Source organism: Heptranchias perlo, chromosome 6 (assembly GCF_035084215.1).
Source record: "Heptranchias perlo isolate sHepPer1 chromosome 6, sHepPer1.hap1, whole genome shotgun sequence".
Taxonomy (NCBI): Eukaryota; Metazoa; Chordata; class Chondrichthyes; order Hexanchiformes; family Hexanchidae; genus Heptranchias; species Heptranchias perlo.
The window spans coordinates 78227814-78247192 of record NC_090330.1 but is presented as its reverse complement, the minus strand read 5'-3'; the positions used below and the strand labels follow the sequence as shown (position 1 = coordinate 78247192).

General features: G+C 45.1%; 1 protein-coding gene across 2 annotated transcripts in view; it reads right to left on the bottom strand.

Annotated features, from left to right (window-relative positions):
* The window catches only part of LOC137323069 (nectin-3-like), a 140286-nt gene extending 132533 nt beyond the window's left edge, over window positions 1–7753 (bottom strand). For both annotated transcript variants that reach the window (XM_067986470.1, XM_067986471.1), the window contains exon 1: window positions 7426–7753. In XM_067986470.1, coding sequence (XP_067842571.1) covers window positions 7426–7513 — 88 coding nt within the window. In that variant the 5' untranslated portion in view covers window positions 7514–7753. The remainder of the gene's footprint in view (window positions 1–7425) is intronic.
* Between the last annotated feature and the right edge of the window lie 11626 nt (window positions 7754–19379).

The window sequence follows — 19379 nt, the reverse complement described above, 5'->3', positions numbered from 1 at the left end:
CTAGCAGGGAACATAAAAACTGACTGTAAAAGCTTCTATAAATATGTCAAGAGAAAAAGATTAGTGAAGAGAAATGTAGGTCCCCTACAGCCAGAAATGGAGGAAATTATAATGGGGAACAAAGAAATGACAGATCAATTAAACACATACTTTGGTTCTGCCTTCACAAAGGACACAAATACCCTCCCGGAAATGTTAGGGAACCAAGGGTCTAGTGAGAGGGAGCAACTGAAGGAAATCAGTATTAGTAAAAAAAAATGCTAGGGAAATTAATGGGGCTAAAGGCTGACAAATCCCCAGAACCTGATAATCTACATCCCAGAGTACTAAAGGAAGTGGCCCTGGAAATAATGGATGCATTGGTGGTCATCTTCTAAAATTCTATAGACTCTGGAACAGTTTCTACAGATTGGAGGGTGGCAAATGTAACCCCACTATTTAAAAAAGGAGGGAGAGAAAAAACAGGGAATTACAGACCAGTTAGCCTAACATCAGGAGTGGGGAAAATGCTCGAGTCTATTATAAAGGATGTGATAACAGAACACTTGGAAGGCATTAATGGGATTGGACAAAGTCAGCATGGGTTGATGAAAGGGAAATCATGCTTAACAAATCTACTGGAGTTTTTTGAGGAGGTAAGTAGTAGGATAGGGGAGAACCAGTGGATGTGGTGTACTTGGATTTTCAGAAGGCTTTTGATAAGGTCCCATACAAGAGGTTACTGTGCAAAATTAAAGCACATGGGATTGGGGGGAATATACTAGCATGGATTGAGAATTGGTTGACAGGCAGGAAACAGAGAATAGGAATAAACGGGTCTTTTTCCAGGTTGCAGGCAGTGACTAGTGGGGTACTGCAGGGATCAGTGCTTGGGCCCCAGCTATTCACAATATATATCAATGATTTGGATGAGGGAACTAAATGTAACATTTCCAAGTTTGCAGATGACACAAAGCTGGGGTCGAATGTGAGCTGTGAGGAGGATACAAAGAGGCTCCAATGTGATTTAGACAAGTTGGGTGAGTGGGCAAGAACATGGCAGATGCAGTATAACGTGGATAAATGTGAGGTTATCCACTTTGGTTGTAAAACCAGAAAGACAGATTATCTGAATGGTGATAGATTGGGAAAAGGGGAGGTGCAACGAGACCTGGGTGTCCTTGTACACCAGTCGCTAAAGTGAGCATTCAGGTGCAGCAAGCAGTTAGGAAGGCAAATGGTATCTTGGCCTTCATTGCAAGAGGATTTGAGTACAGGAGCAGGGATGTCTTACTGCAGTTATACAGGGCCTTGGTGAGACCACATCTGGAGTATTGTGTGCAGTTTTGGTCTCCTTATCGGAGGACGGATGTCCTTGCCATGGAGGGAGTGCAACGAAGGTTTACCAGACTGATTCCTGGGATGGCAGGACTGACGTATGAGGAGAGATTGGGTCGACTAGGCCTATATCCACTAGAGTTTAGAAGAATGAGAAGTGATCTCATCGAAACATATAAAATTCTAACAGGACTAGACAGACTAGATGGCAGGGAGGATGTTCCCGATGGCTGGGGAATCCAGAACCAGGGGTCACAGTCTTAGGATACGGGGTATGCCATTTTGAACCGAGATGAGGAGAAATTTCTTCACTCAGAGGGTGGTGAACCTGTGGAATTCTCTACCACAGAAGGCAGTGATTAGATGTCATGAGATGTATTCAAGAAGGAGATAGATATGTTTCTTAATGCTAAAGGGATATGGGGAAAAAACTGAGTTAGACGATCAGCCATGACCATTTTGAATGGCGGAGCAGGCCCGAAAGGCCTACTCTTGCTCCTATTTTCTATGTTTCTATGACACTTTGCAAAAAAATGACACATTAACTCACAATTTTTGCTCTGCAATGCCTGATTTTTCAGGGATAAATAGGGAATTGATGGGTGGTTGGTGGGAGCAAAGTCCTCATAATGTCATTTAGACAAGTTCCTGATGTTTTTACGCACCAAGAAGTGAGTCAACTGTCCAATTTTAAATTCATTTTCAGGAAGTGGGCATCGCTGGCCAGACCATATTTATTGCCCAGAAGTAGAAAAGCAGTTAGTGGCGTAGTTTGCGACTCAGAAAGGCAAAAGAAGCAAAGGTTAAATAATTTCCAACACAGGAATTTGATGGGATTAAAGGGTATATACTTCAATGCAAGGAGTATTAGTGATGAGCTAAGGGCACAGAGAGACACATAGCAGCATGATATCATTGCTATAACGGAAACCTGGCTTAAAGAGGGGGATAATTGGCAGCTCAATATCCCTGGATATAGAGTTTTCAGGCAGGATAGAGTGGGTGATAAAAAAAGGAGGGGGGGGGGGTAGCATTATTGGTTAAAGAATCAATTACAGTTGTGAGAAGGGATGATATACTAAATAGATCATTAATCGAGGCCATATGGGTTGAGCTAAGAAATAAAAAAGGGACAGTCACACTACTAGGAGTGTACTATAGATCCCTGAATAGTGAAAGGGAGATAGAAGAACAAATATGTAGGCAATTTTCTGAGTGCAAAAATAAGAGGGCAATAATAGTAGGGGACTTCAACTACCCTATCATCAACTGGGATTCAAACAGCGTGAGGAGCACAGAGGGCGCAAAATTCTTGATTGGTGTCCAGGAGAACTTTTTTAGCCAGTAAGTGACAAGCCCTACAAGAGGGGATGCAATTCTAGATTTAGTCCTGGGAAATGAAGATGGGCAAGTGGGTGAAGTGAAAGACGTGAAGGCCTTAGAGAGGGTGCAAAAAAGATTTACTAGAATGTTTCCAGGGACAAGGGACGTTAGTTACGTGGATAAACTGGAGAAGCTGGGGTTGTTCTCCTTGGAACAGGGAAGATTGAGAGGAGATTTGATAGAGGTATTTAAAATCATGAAAGTTCTAGACAGAGTAGATAGAGAGAAACTGTTCCCACTGGCAGAAGGGTCAAGAACCAGAGGACATAGATTTAAGGTGATTGGCAAAAGAACCAAAGGTGACATGAGGAAAAACTTATTTACGCAGCGAGTGGTTAGGGTCTGGAATGCACTGCCTGAGGGGGTGGTGGAGGCAGATTCAATCATGGCTTTTAAAAGGGAACTGGTTAAGTACTTAAAAGGAAAAAATTTGTACGGCTACGGAGATAGGGCGGCGGAATGGGACTAGCTGGATTGCTCTTGCATAGAGCCGGCACAGACGAAAAGCCTCCTTCCGTGCTGTCACCTTTCTATGATTCTGTGATTCATGTACTTCTCTAGCTTCCCACCTCTGCTATTTGCCTCCGCTGCTCCACGTTCTCACCACGCGCTGAGTAAAGAAATTTCTCCTGAATCATATAAATTGCTCCAAGTTTCTCGGTTTAACGGCTTCCAAATGTTCCCATTTTATGGCAAATACCAGTTAGTGACCAGGTCCACATATAAGACAAAAATAACTACAATTCCAAAATGTACTCTATACTTTGGGTTCCCTCTGGGCTTTATTCCAGGCCCATATATCAATCACACATACCCTTTATCTGAATTGCTACTGCAGCTGGCGAGGGTTATTGGCTTTTTGCCAACAGCAAAGTAGATTTTTTTTCCCTGGATATAAAAACAAATTTTTGACCTTTAAAAGGTGATGACATTCCACTCTAACCCTCTTTAAAGGCCTCTTTTTGCCCCAATGCAGACAGTGCTAACCCTAGTCACAGCAAGCTTTCGCAGCTCCTTCATTTCATGTTGCAGAGTCTCTGCCTGCATGAACCCAGTTCCAGGCAGTGGGATGTGGATTTTATGCTTGCAAATGCAACTGTATTTGGATAACACCTACCCTGAGTGGCTCCTACCAAATAGCAGTGCCGCTTTCACGCAAGCTCATCCAGATTCCAGGTTCGCACCACACCCCCTTCCTACAACCTGGGTACTCACTATCTCTCGAGGTGCACCACTGCTGACCTAGCCCTAGGCTTTAGATCTGCTCTCGGCAAAAGGTTGGGTTAAATAGTGGTGCTAGGCTTCTTCAGATGAGGAATATGGCTCCTCAAAGGTGAGGGACCCGACCATGAATGCCTTTTAGAATCATCCTGATGAGGACCTCAGTGTGAACGCAGTCATACAGCACCAGGACCTTGAAAGTTTCTATTGCAGATCTGGGCTGCAGAAAGAATGGAATAGTTTGTGCTCAGTGTGCTTAAAACTGTTAGCTATGAGCAGAGTTGGTACCAATATTTAACTAGGCACCATAATGACCAACGTCCTCAACTGGCCTCAGAGTTGAATCCATCACGGAAGCGTAAGATTCCTCTCATGAGTCTGGCCACGAGCATCAGCATCTTGGGTGGTAACAACACCTGAGATTGAACTTTTCCTTTCATAGGAACAGATTAGTGTCCTTGCCCAACAGGAATTGTGTAGAATGGTCAATGATTATCAAGTAGTTGAAGGGCCAATGGACCCAAATACAAATAAGGTTCATTGACCAGGACCTACTTGTAACACAGGCTGAGATGTGTTTGGTTAACTTTGTCTTGCAAAGACTTCTTAAGGGGTCTGTCTGAGTCTTGTGGGATCCATGCACATCCCTCAGAAGCTGCAAGATGCCGATTACTGGAGTACTGTAAGTACATTCTTAGATGGCCTCACAGAATGGCTTCCTTCCTGACTGTCCATTGCACCTCATGGGTGTCTGGAATAATTTAGGTCTGGAGCTTCAAAGGTAGTGCAAATCCCTCTGGCTGCAGTGATCTCTGCTTCCTTACTGAGGTTCACCAGTTATGGAGCATCTGGGTCCAGAATGACACAGCAATCAATCAATCATGTAGTTGTGAATAGCTTGGCACATCCTTTGCTTCTGATTGCAGTACTTAAAGTGGTGGGAAACAGGAGACCACTGGATAAATATCTAGCTATCTCAAGCAAGATGCTGGCCTCCGGACAGAAGATGACTGCCATTTTGGAGTCTGGACATAGGCAGGCTGACCTCCCGGCAAGACCATACAGACTAATAATTTGCTTTGAATACCGCTGACTCTCACAGACTGGCAAAGTTGTAAATGCGCAGTTGCTTTCAAGTCTGGATAGTGACCTGGTAGCAAAACTGTTGTTGCCGAATAAATAAAAGGAAAAAAAATTGAAAATACTAGCAATCTAAAACAAAATATAGGGAATGGTTATTGTTTCCTTTGTGGCCCAGTACACCCTCTAATATAAATAGACAGATGTGGCAGCAAGATACAGTTTTTTCAAAGGATTTATCACTTATTACAGAACCAATTCTGACAAAATCCTCAGTTAATGCTCTTGAATACAGCTGGCGCGGACTTGATGGACCCAACGGCCTCCTTCCATGCTGTAACCTTTCTATGATTCTATAACCTTCAGGATGTTGTATAAATAGTTACAAATCAAAACCATTAAAGCTCACTCCTCAAACACCTGCAGAATATAAGTTTATCCCAGGTAAACACATATATCCATATATCAAATCACAGATGTTGCTTCTGTCAACAAATGTTTAGTCGACAATTATTCCTGTTAAACGAACAGCCCTGAAGAAGACTTCCAGGCCTCCAAAAAATATAAAGACTTACATTTATATAGCGCCTTTCACAACCTCAGGATGTCCCAAGGTGCTTTACAGCCAATGAAGTACTTCTGAAGTGCAGTCACTATTTTTACTGTAGGAAATGTGGCAGCCAATTTGCGATCAGCAAGATCCCTCAAACAACAATGTGATTATGACCAGATAATCTGTTTTAATCTGCTTGGTAATAAACCAGCTGTACCAGCAATAGTAGCACTATTTAAAACACTTTTAACGGGGGAGGAGAGCAGGCTCACACTGCTCGAAAAAAACATCCGTTAGAACATAAGAAATTTGAGCAGGAGTAGGCCAATCGGCCCCTCGAGCCTGCTGCGCCATTCAATAAGATCATGGCTGATCTGATCCCAACCACAAATCTGAAGAACACAAGAAGTAGGAGCAGGACCCGGCCACACAGCCCCTGGGCCCTCTCCGCCACCCACAGGGCATTGACCGATCCGAACACAGCTTCATGTCCAATTTCCTGCCCGCTCCGCATAACCCCTAATTCCCTTTACTTCTCGAAAACTGTCGATTTCTGTTCTAAATTATCTGATGATGTAGCTTCCACAGCAACACTGGGGGAGAGAGAGAGCAACACTGGGGGAGAGAGAGAGAAACACTGGGGAGAGAGAGAGATATAAATACTGGGGGGGGGGGCGGAGAGGGAAACACTGCGGGGAGAGAGAGTGAGAAACACTGCGGGGAGAGAGAGTGAGAAACACTGGGGGAGAGAGAGAGAAACACTGGGGGAGAGAGAGAGAAACACTGGGGGAGAGAGAGAGAAACACTGGGGGAGAGAGAGATATAAATACTGGGGGGGGGGCGGAGAGGGAAACACTGCGGGGAGAGAGAGTGAGAAACACTGGGAAGAGAGAGAGAGAGACAAACACTGGGGCGGGGGGAAGAGAGAAACTCTTGGGGAAAGAGAGAGAGAAAAACACTGGGGAGAGAGAGAGAGCGGAACACTATGGGTCGAGAGAGAGAGAGAGAAAAAGAAACACTGGGGGGAGAGAGAGAGAGAGAAACACTGGGGAGAGAGAGAGAGAGAGAGAAACTCTGGGCGGAGAGAGAGAGAGAGAGAAACTCTGGGCGGAGAGAGAGAGAGAGAGAGAAACACTCGGGGGGAGAGAGAGAGAGAAACACTGGGGGGAGAGAAAGACACAGTGAGAAAAACTGGGGTGAGAGGTAGAGAGAAATACTGAAGGAGAGAGAGAGAAACACTGGGGGAGAGAGAGCAAATCTGTTCGCTTTGTTCAGATGAATTTGGGATCTCTTGTTTTTTGTATGTGGAAATGCCACTCCTAATATTTTCCTGGAGCTGACAGCTGTGGGGAGACTACATCCGGAGATAAAACACCCCCCCGCCAAGTATCTTCAGTTTCCAGGCTTTTAAACCGCAAACTTATCTCGTTTGTTTGGTTTATCTCCATTTTTAAATGTATTTTAAACATCGTTTACTTAAATTCTCTCTGTTTTTAAACCTAACCTTCCCCTCGTTTACTTGGTTTCTCCCCTCTGTGTTTACATCATGGCCTGCTCATCCGCCCGTTCCTCCCCGGCCCACAATGGCCTCCAGCCCCAGCCCCAGCCTACCTCCTGCCCCAGCCGGCCTCCAGCCCCCAGCCCAGCCTGCCCCCAGCCCCCAGCCGGCCTCCAGCCCCAGCCCAGCCTGCCCCCAGCCCCCAGCCGGCCTCCAGCCCCAGCCCAGCCTGCCCCCAGCCGGCCTCCAGCCCCAGCCCCAGCCTACCTCCGGCCTCCAGCCCCCAGCCCCAGCCCCCAGCCCCAGCCCCCAGCCGGCCTCCAGCCCCCAGCCCCAGCCCCCAGCCGGCCTCCAGCCCCCAGCCCCAGCCTACCTCCTGCCGCTGAGCCCAGGCTCACGATCAGCTCCACCAGCAGCACCAGCCGGGACCCGCTCGCATCCCGAAGCTGCGCCGAGCACATCGTCTTCAGAGCCGCAATATCATGTTCCCCAACCGGGCATCGACAGCACAACAAAACCTCGCCCCGACGTTACAGATTTCCTTTATTATTGGAGGCTGCTGCTCCATGGGACAGAGCAGATCCCGGGCCGCTCCATACAGGCTCAAGCGGTTTGCCGATTAAACAATGAACTGTACAATATTCCAACTGAATCCCCTCCCCCCTCCCGAATATCGAAGGCAACGGGTTTGTATCTGTCGCGCTGAGGGAAGCTGATAGCCCCACCCATGATCATGTGACGAAAACATCTTTGATGAGTGCAGCTCCAACAACACTCAAGAAGCTCGACACCATCCAGATAAAGCAGCCCGCTTGACTGGCACCCCATCCACCACCCTAAACATTCACTCCCTTCACCACCGGCGCACTGTGGCTGCAGTGTGTACCATCCACAGGATGAATGTAAGGAGTATTACAACACCAGGTTATAGGCCAACAGCTTTATTTGAAATCACAAGCTTTCGGAGCTTTCCTCCTTCGTCAGGTGAGTGCAGGGTTCCATAAAGGCACCGCATATATAGTCACAGAACAATGCCTGGTGATTACAGATAATCTTTCCATCTGCCCGTTATCACACCTCGGCAGAGAGATACTCACAGCAATCAAAGGAGTGGATGGTGTTCAGACAGGGGAACATTACACCCAAGACTACTGAATACACAAGCGGTCAGATCACAAAGACAGAGAGAGAGAGAATGACCAGTTGTATTAAAAACAGATGATTTTTTTTTCCCCTGGTGGGGTTACATGTAGCGTGACATGAACCCAAGATCCTGGTTGAGGCCGTCCTCATGGGTGCAGAACTTGGCTATCAATTTCTGCTCGACGATAGGACGGCCTCAACCGGGATCTTGGGTTCATGCCATGCTACATGTAACCCCACCAGGGGAAAAAAAAGTTATCTGTTTTTAATACAACTGGCCATTCTCTCTCTCTCTCACTGCCTTTTGGGTGTCTCACTCTCTCTCTGTCTTTGTAATCTGACCGCTTGTGTATTCAGTAGTCTTGGGTGTAATGTTCCCCTGTCTGAACACCATCCACTCCTTTGATTGCTGTGATTATCTCTCTGCCGAGGTGTGATAACGGGCAGTTGGAAAGATTATCTGTAATCACCAGGCATTGTTCTATGACTATATATGCGGTGCCTTTATGGAACCCTGTATGGAAAACTATAAGCTTTGCCTTACTAAATTGACTTTCTAATACACTTAAACCATAAAGCTGACCATATTAATGTAGAAATATTGAACCATTATAGAAGCAAAGCATGATGGAATAAGTTGACCATGTTAGCTAACCAGCTGAATTTAATGAGAAGCTTGGAGTGTACACTTTCCCAGCAAAGACACTTTCCTAGCAAAGACACACAGAAGGGCTATTGTCTTTGCTGATGAGATAACTGTCTAACTAACAGAAATTAATGACCACATAACCTTGAGACCAAGAGAGTCTCTACTGATAAGGGAGCTGTGTTGCTAAAGCAACGTACCTTTCCCAGATCCTGTGAGAGGCCACCGAGGGGGATGGGGGCCTGGGGGTTGGGTCCCTATTTTTGATTGACTAAAACACTTGAACCAATGAGATTGTACATGTACGCCTTTATTCAATGATAGACAAACATTACTAAAGTCAGTGTATAAAAAGAAAGCTAAATCCTTTGTCTTTCGAAGTCGTAGCCTCAACCTTTGATTTGAGGTGGACTTCCCTTGTATACAAGCTTCTTGGTAATAAATTCTTACTTGTCTGAAAATAAGTGTTTGGAGTTAATGCATTGTGTATAATAGGTAATTAAGTTCTTTTCGACACCTGCACTCACCTGACGAAGGAGGAAAGCTCCTAAAGCTTGTGATTTCAAATAAAGCTGTTGGCCTATAACCTGGTGTTGTAAGACTCCTTACATTTGCCCACCCCAGTCCATCACCAGCAGATCCACATCATCCACAGGATGCACTGCAGCAACTCGCCAAGGCTTCTTTGACAGCACCTCCCAAACCCACAACCTCTACCACCTAGAAGGACAAGAGCAGCAGGCACGTGGGAACAACACCACCTGCACGTTCCCCTCCAAGTCACACACCATCCTGACTTGGAAATATGTCGCCGTTCCTTCATCGTCGCTGGGTCAAAATCCTGGAACTCCCTTCCTAACAGCACTGTGGGAGAACTGTCACCACACGGACTGCAGCGGTTCAAGAATGTGGCTCACCACCATCTTCTCAAGGGCAATTAGGGATGGGCAATGAATGCCGGCCTCGCCAGCGATGCCCACATCCCATGAACGAATAAAAAAAAAACATCAGGCTGAGACTTCCCTTTTACTAGTTAGAATGTGTCACCCCTTGATTTAGTGTGAAGTAATTTTCTATATATACTTTTCTCTGAACTGCCTCTATGGCTTGAATGATTCCCTTGTGGCTGGATGGCCAAGAGTGGTCACAGTACTCAAAGTGCAGTCTGATCTGGACATGATACTGTGTGTTTTAAATGGTGTTAAGGTGAATAGCGGTGGTTAAAGTGCTGGGATTGGATGGCATTTGGCTTTGTCCTGGGGACATTGATGTGTAAAGAGGGTGCTAAATTTTAGGTTCTTTTATTTTTATTCGATATATTTTTGACTTCTTTGTTACCGACTACATTTGTAGGTGAACACTCGTTCCCAAAATTCTTGAGTTTTAAAAAATGTGTTTTTGGGACGTGAATGACGGTGGCAAAGCTGTGTTTATTCTCCATCCGTAGTTACCCTGGGAAGGTGGCGGTGGGCCTCCTTCTTGAACTGCCGTAGTCCTTGTGGCGATGGCGCACCCACAATATGCAATTTCAAAAAATTGACATAGCAACAATGAAGGAACAGTGATGTACGTTTATGTCAGGACTTGGAGGTCACAATGTTTCAATAAGCATTGGTGCTAAGAACATAAGAAATAGGAGCAGGAGTAGGCCATATGGCCCCTTGAGCCTGCTCCACCATTCAATAAGATCATGGCTGATCTTTGACTTCAACTTCACTTTCCCACCTGATTCCATATCCCTTGATTCCCATGGAGTCCAAAAATCTATCGACCTCAGTCTTGCATATACTCAACGACTGAGCATCCGCAACCCTCTGGGGTAGAGAATTCCAAATATTCACGACCCTCTAAGTGAAGAAATTCCTCCTCATCTCGGTCCTAATGTCCGACCCCTTATCCTGAGACTATCTCCCCTAGTTCTAGACTCTCCAGCCAGGGGAAACATCCTCTGATCATCTACCCTGTCAAGCGCTCTTAGAATCTTATATGTTTCAATTAGATCACCTCTCATTCTTCTGAACTCCAGAGAGTATAGGCCCAATCTACTCAATCTTTCCTCATAGGACAACCCTCTCATCCCAGGAATCAATCTAGTGAACCTTCGTTGCACCGCCTCTAAGGCAAGTGTATCTTTCCTTAGTAAGGAGACCAAAACTGTACACAGTACTCCAGGTGTGGTCTTACCAAAGCCTTGTGCAATTGCAGCAAGACTAAACCCCTTGCAATAAAGCCCAACATACCATTTGCCTTCCTAACTGCTTGCCATACCTGCATGTTAACTTTCAGTGTTCCATGTATGAGGACACCTAAATCCCTCTGAACACCAACATTTAATATTTTCTCATCATTTACAAAATATTTTGTTTTTCTATTTTTCCTACCAAAGTAAATAACTTCACATTTCCCCACATTATACTCCATCTGCCACCTTCTTGCCCACTCACTTAACCTGTCTATATCCCTTTGCAGACCCTGTGCGTCCTCCTCACAGCTTACTTTCCTCCCTAGTTTTGCATCGTCAACTAACTTGGAAACTTTACACTCAGTCCCTTTATCTAAGTCATTAATATAGATTGTAAATAGCTGATGTCCAAGCACCGATCCTTGCGGCACCCCACTAGTTACAGCCTGCCAACCTGAAAATGACCCGTTTATTCCTACTCTCTTTTCTGTCCATTAACCAACCCTCTATCCGTGCTAATATTATTATCCCCAACCCCATGAGCCCTTATCTTGTGCTCTTGTTCTTTTCAGTGGTAGTTGATATGGGGGAAGGAGGTGCTACCGTTATAAGCTTGGCGAGGTGCTGCTCTACATCCTGTTGATAGTTCATACTGCAGCCACAGTACGCCAGTGATAGAGTGGTTGGATACCAAATTCAGTGATAGGGGGCACTGATCAAACAAACTGCTCTGTCCTGGATGGGATCGAGCTTCTTGAGTTTTGTTGTGGCTACACCCATCCAGGGGAGTGTCAAGAACTCTATCACACGCTTGCCATTAAGCCTTGTTGATGGTGGAGAGGCTTTGAGGGGCTAGGAGTCTGCACCCTGCTCTTGTTGCCATGGTGTTGATATAACTGGTCTGGTTAAGATACTGGTCAGTGGTGACCTCCAAGATGCTAATATTGGGGGATTTGGTGATAGTGGTGCCACTGAAGGTCACGGGAAATGGTTGGGCTTTTATATTATTGGAGATGATCATTGCCTGGCACATATGTGGTACAAACATTATCTGCCACTTGTCAACCCAAGCCTGGATGTTGTCCAAATCCTGCTGTAGGCCAACATGAACTGTTTCATTAGCAGAGGTGTTGTGAATGGAGATGAAATCTATAGAATCATTAGTGAATAGCCCCACTCCTGACCTTGTGACTGAGGGAATGATCATTGATGAAGATAGTTGGGCTGAGGATTCAGCCCTGAGAACATCCACAATGATGTTCCTGGTGTTGCGATATTTGATGTCCAGCAACCACAACCATGTTCCTATGTCATGTATCACTCCAGTTGCTGGGAGGTTTTCCCTTTGACCCCTGTAGGTTTCATTTGCCCTGATAAGTAAGTAAGATGCTCCATCAAGTCACCTCTAAGTTTATGCTTCTCTAAAGTAAATAGACCAAGGTCTTTGAGCCTATCTTTTTTTTATTCGTTCATGGGATGTGGGCATCACTGGCAAGGCCAGCATTTATTGCCCATCCCTAATTGTCCTTGAAGAAGGTGATGAGCCACTAGGCCATTTCAGAGAGCGATTAAGAATCAACTATGGTTGTGGGTCTGGAGTCACATATAGGCCAGACCAGGTAAGGACAGCAGCTTTCCTTCCTCTAAAGGGAAACCAGATGGGTTTTTACGACAATTCAGTAGTTTCATGGCTGCCATTACTGATACTAGTTTTTTTTTAATTCCAGTTTTTTAAAATTTAATTAATTGAATTTAAATTCCCCAGCTGCCGTGGCAGGATTTAAACTTATGACTCCAGATTATTAGTCCAAGCCTCATGGAGTACTAGTTCAGTAACATAACCACAATGCTACCATACCTGAGAGCTGAGTTGCTTTAAGCTAAGAATCATTCTTGCAGCTCTCCTCTGGACCTTTTCCAAGGCTGCTAGATCATTCACCATGTGGGTGGACCAAAACTGGGCACAGTACTCTGATGCGGTTTGACCAGCGACCTGTATAGTGTGAAAATGATGTCCTTTGATTTATACTGAATGGTTATATTAATACAACCCAATACCTTGTTAACTTCAGCTACAGTTTCTCCACATTGTTGACAATAAATGTGTCCAAAAAAACTATCCAATTAACAGTTGATACAAAAATACCCACTGTATTGCATTGATGTGTAAGACGGGGTAGAGGTAGGAAATAAGAGAGGCTAAAAGAGAGTATTACAATGGACTGCCAGCTAAAAGGAAATCCAAAAGTCTTCTGTAGACATATAATTAGTAAACAGGTAGTAGGAGGAGCGGTTGGGCTGATTAGGGACCAAAAAGGAGATCTACGCATGGAGGCAGAGGGCATGGCTGAGGTACTAAATGAGTACTTTGTATCTGTCTTTACTGAGGAAGAAGATGCTGGCAAAGTCACAGTAAAAGGGGAAGTAGTTGAAATACTGGATGGGCTAAAAATTGATAAAAGAGGAGGTAGAACCACAGAATGGTTACAGCAGGAAGGAGGCCATTCAGCCCACCGAGTCCGTGCTGGCTCTCTGCAAGAGCAATCCACCTAGTCCCATTCCCTCATCCTATCCTCATAGCCCTTCAAGTACTTATCCAGTTCCCTTTTGAAAGCCACGATTGAATCTGCGTCCATCATCCCCTCAGGCAGTGCATTCCAGATCGTCTTAAATCTGGTTCTTCCCCTTCTGCAAATGGTAACAGTTTCTCTCTATCTACTCTGTCTAGACCCTTCATGATTTTGAATAGCTCTGTAAAATCTCCTCTCAACGTTCTCTGTTCCAAGGAGAACCACCCCAGCTTCTCCAGCCTATCCACGTAACTGAAGCCCCTCATACCAGGAATCATTCTAATAAATATTTTCTGCACCCTTTCTAAGGCCTTCACATCTTTCCTAAAGTGCGGTGCCCAGAACTGGACACAATACTCCAGTTGAGGTCGAAGCAGTATTTTATGAAGGTTCATCATATCCTCCTTGCTTTTGTACTCTAGGCCTCTATTTATAAAGCCTAGAATCCCATTGGCTTTCTTAATTGCTTTCTCAACCTGCCCTGCCACCTTCAACGATATACCCTCGGATCTTTCTGTTCCTGCACCCCTTTTAGAATTGAACCTATAGTTTATATTGCCTCTCTGTGTTCTTCCTACCAAAATCACACTTTTCTGCATTAAATTTCATCTGTCACCTGTCCACCCATTCCACCAGCCTGTCAGTATCCTCTCGAAGTCTATCACTATCCTCCTCACTGTTTACTACCCTTCCAAGTTTTGTGTCATATGCAAATTTTGAAATTGTGCCCTGTCCACCCAAGTCCAATCATTAATATATACAAGAAAAGCAATGGTCCTAGTACCAAGCCCTGGGGAACACCACTGCATACCTCTCTTCAGTCCGAAAAACAACCGTTCACCACTGCTCTCTGTTTCCTGCTACTTAGCCAATTTCGTATCCATGCTGCCACTGCCCTTTTTATTGCATGGGCTTCAACTTTGATACAAGCCTATTAGGCGGCACTTTATCAAACACCTTTTGGAAGCCCATATACACATCAATTGCATTGCTCTCATTGACCCTCTCTGTTACCTCATCAAAAAACTCAATCAGGTACGAGAAAGGCTGCTGTGCTTAAAGTAGATAAGTCACCTGGTCCAGATAGGATGCATCGTAGGTTGCTGAGGGAAGTAAGGGTGGAAATTGCAGAGGTGCTGGCCATAATCTTCCAATCCTCCTTTGATATAGGGGGTGGTGTCAGAGGACTGGAGAATTGCAAATGTTACACCCTTGTTCAAAAAAGGGTGTAAGGATAAACCCAGCAAATACAGGCCAGTCAGTATAACTTCGGTGGTGGGGAAACTTTTAGAAACGATAATCCAGGACAAAATTAATAGTCACCTGGACTAGTGTGGATTAATAAATGAAAGCCAGCATGAATTTGTAAAAGGCAAATCATGTTTAACTAACTTGATTGAGTTTTTTGATGAGGTAACAGAGGGTTGATGAGGGCAATGCAGTTGATGTTGTGTATATGGACTTTCAAAAGACGTTTGATAAAGTGCCACATAATAGGCTTGTCATCAAAATTGAAGCCCATGAAATAAAAGGGGCAGTGGCAGCATGGATACATAGTTGGCTAAGTGACAGGAAACAGAGAGTTGTGGTGAACAGTTGTCTATCAGACCGGAGGAAGGTATACAGTGGTGATCCCCAGGGGTCGGTACCAGGACCACTGCTTTTTTGAATATACATTAATGACTTGGATTTGGGTGTACAGGGCACAATTTCAAAATTTGCAGATGACTCAAAACTTGGAAGCGTAGTGAGGAGGATAGTAATAGACTTCAAGAGGACATAGACAGGCTGGTGGAATGGGCGGACACATGGTAGATGAAATTTAACACAGAGAAGTGCGAAGTGATACATTTTGGCAGGAAGAACGAGAAGATGCAATATAAACTAAACAGTACAATTCTAAAGGGGATGCAGGAACAGAGAGACCTGGGGGTATATGTGCACAAATCTTTGAAGGTGACAGTGCAGGTTGAGAAAGTGGTTAAAAAAGCATACGGGATGCTGGGCTTTATAAATAGACATGATGTGGAGATGCCGGTGATGGACTGGGGTGGACAAATGTAAGGAACCTTACAACACCAGGTTATAGTCCAACTGTTTTATTTGAAAATCACAAGCTTTCGGAGATTATCTCCTTCGTCAGGTGAGTGAGGAAGGAGATAATCTCCGAAAGCTTGTGATTTTCAAATAAAACTGTTGGACTATAACCTGGTGTTGTAAGATTCCTTACATTTATAAATAGAGGCAGAGTACAAAAGCAAGGAGGTTATGTTGAACCTTCATAAAACACTGGTTCGGCCACAACTGGAGTATTGTTATTTATATTAATGATTTGGATGAGAATTTAGGAGGCATGGTTAGTAAGTTTGCAGATGACACCAAGATTGGTGGCATTGTGGACAGTGAAGAAGGTTATCTAGGATTGCAACGGGATCTTGATAAATTAGGCCAGTGGGCCGATGAATGGCAGATGGAGTTTAATTTAGATAAATGTGAGGTGATGCATTTTGGTAGATCGAATCGGGCCAGGACATACTCCGTTAATGGTAGGGCGTTGGGGAGAGTTATAGAACAAAGAGATCTGGGAGTACAGATTCATAGCTCCTTGAAAGTGGAGTCACAGGTGGATAGGGTAGTGAAGAAGGCATTCAGCATGCTTGGTTTCATTGGTCAGAACATTGAATGCAGGAGTTGGGATGTCTTGTTGAAGTTGTACAGGGCATTGGTGAGGCCACACTTGGAGTACTGTGTACAGTTCTGGTCACCCTATTACAGAAAGGATATTATTAAACTAGAAAGAGTGCAGAAAAGATTTACTAGGATGCTACCGGGACTTGATGGTTTGACTTACAGGGAGAGGTTAGACAGACTGGGACTTTTTTCCCTGGAGAGCAGGAGGTTAAGGGGTGATCTTATCGAAGTCTATAAAATAATGAGGGGCATAGATAAGGTCGATCGTCAAAATCTTTTCCCAAAGGTAGGGGAGTCTATAACGAGGGGGCATAGATTTAAGGTGAGAGGGGAGAGATACAAAAGGGTCCAGAGGGGCAATTTTTTCACTCAAAGGGTGGTGAGTGTCTGGAACGAGCTGCCAGAGGCAGTAGTAGAGGCGGGTACAATTTTGTCTTTTAAAAAGCATTTGGACAGTTACATGGGTAAGATGGGTATGGAGGGATATGGGCCAAGTGCAGGCAATTGGGACTAGCTTAGTGGTATAAACTGGGCGACATGGACATGTTGGGCCAAAGGGCCTGTTTCCATGTTGTAACTTCTATGATTCTATGATTCTATAATTCTGGGCACCGCAATTTCGGAACAATGTGAAGGCCTTAGAAAGGGTGCAGAAAAGATTTACTAGAATGGTTCCAAGGATGAGGGAGTTCAGTTATGTGGATAGACTGGAGAAGTTGGGGTCGTTCTCTTTAGAGTAAAAAAGGTTGTGATTTCACTAGAGGGGGTACAGAGGAGATTTACAAGGATGTTGCCAGGGATGGAGAGTTTTAGCTATGAGGAAAGATTGGTTAGGCTGGGGTTGTTTTCTTTGTAACAGAGAAGGCTGAGGGGAGATTTAATGGAGGTATATAAAATTATGAGGGGCCTGGATAGAGTGGATAGGAAGAACCTATTTCCCTTAGCAGAGAGGTCAATAACCGGGGGGCATAGATTTAAAATAATTGGTCGAGGGGAGCTGAGGAGAAATATTTTCACCCAGAGGGTCTGGAACTCACTGCCGGAAAGGGTGGTAGAGGCAGAAACCCTCATCTCATTTAAAAAGTACTTGGACATGCACTTGAAGTGCCGTAACCTACAAGGCTATGGACTAAGTGGGATTAGGCAAGATAGCTCTTTTTTGACCGGCACAGACATGATGGGCTGAATGGCCCCCTCCTGTAAATTTATACGATTCTATGAAGGCTGCGAGGCGATTTGATAGAAGTGTTCAAAATCATGAACGGTTTAGATAAAGTGCATAAAGAGAAACTGCTCCCATTTAAGGTGATTGGCAAAAGAAGCAAAGGCGACATGAAGAAAAAGTATTTTACTCAGCGAGTAGTTACGATCTGAAATGCGCTGCCTGAAAGGATGATGGAAGCAGATTCAATCGTGGCTTTCAAAAAAGAATTGGATAAATATTTGAAGGGAAAACATTTGCAGGGCTACGGGGAAAGAGTGGGGGAATGGGACTAACTGGATTGCCCTTACAAAGTGCTGGAAAGTGGGATTTGGCATTATGGCTCTTTTTTGATCGGCACAGGCTCGATGGGCTGAAAGGCCTCCTCTGTGTCGTAACGATTCTATGATTGCCATCTTGTGGCAAGAAACAAATAGCAATTTGTAATCTGGGTAGGAAGTGCACAGTTTAACATGCAGGTGTCGGGGGACAGGTTCTGGTACAGACTCGTGCAATACTAAAGCCTTGGTTATTGTCAGAAGCTGTTGCCTTGTGTCTAATTTGAAGCAGCTGACATAATAATCATTGAGATATTACAGTTTCAATGGGCATGGAATAAAAAATTGGCCTTTGGAATTCTGGTGGATTTCTGGTTGACAGATGATCAAGCCGCAGGCTTGAAAGTTCACAAGTCAGGAAGATTTCCAAGAACGGTGCAGGTTTTTTTTTACTCATTCATGGGATGTGGGTGTCGCAGACAAGGCCAGCACTTATTGCCCATCCCTAATTGCCCTTGAGAAGGTGGTGGTGAGCCGCCTTCTTGAACCGCTGCAGTCCGTGTGGTGAAGGTTCTCCCACAGTGCTGTTAGGAAGGGAGCTCCAGGATTTTGACCCAGCGACGATGAAGGAACGGCGATATATTTCCAAGTCGAGATGGCGTGTGACTTGGAGGGGAACGTGCAGGTGGTGTTGTTCTCATGCGCCTGCTGTCTCTGTCCTTCTAGGTGGTAGAGGTTGCGGGTTTGGAAGGTACTGTTGAAGAAGCCTTGGCGAGTTACTACAGTGCATCCTGTGGATAGTACACACTGCAGCCACTGTGCGCCAGTGGTGAAGAGAGTGAATGTTTAGGGTGGTGGATGGGGTGCCAATCATGTGGGCTGAATTTGCCCTGGATGCTGTTGAGCTTCTTGAGTTTTGTTGGAGCTGCACTCATCCAGGCAAGTGGAGAGTATTCTGTCACACTCCTGACTTGTGCCTTGTAGATGGTGGAAAGGCTTTGGGGAGTCAGGAAGGGAGTCACTCGCCTCACAATACCCAGCCTCTGACCTGCTCTTGTAACCACAGTATTTATGTGGCTGGTCCAGTTAAGTTTCTGGTCAATGGTGACCCCCAGGATGTTGATGATGGGGGATTTGGCGATGGTAATGCCGTTGAATGTCAAGGGAAGGTGGTTAGACTCTCTTTTGTTGGAGATGGTCTTACCTGGCACTTGGATGGCGCGAATGTTACTTGCCACTTATCAAGCCTGGATGTTGTCCAGGTCTTGCTGCATGGACTGCTTCACTATCTGAGGAATTGTGAATGGAGCCGAATACTGTGCAATCATCGGGTTACGAGAGGGATCTGAATTGTTAGAGCATGGGATGCTTGTAAATGATGTTAATGAGGGACAGAGCGTCAGAGTTATTGGCCCAAAAGTTTGTGGCTCACTGAAAAGCCCCGACATCTCGTTCCGTTCATCCCACGATACCCTCTCTCTCCTCCCCCCAACCCCGATTTCTCACTCTCTGCCTCCCGCGATGGCCTCTCCTCCCCCCTCAACCCTGATCTCTTAATCCCTCCCTCAATGGTCTCTCTCACCCCCACCCCAAGCCTTGATCTCTCGCTCCTTCCC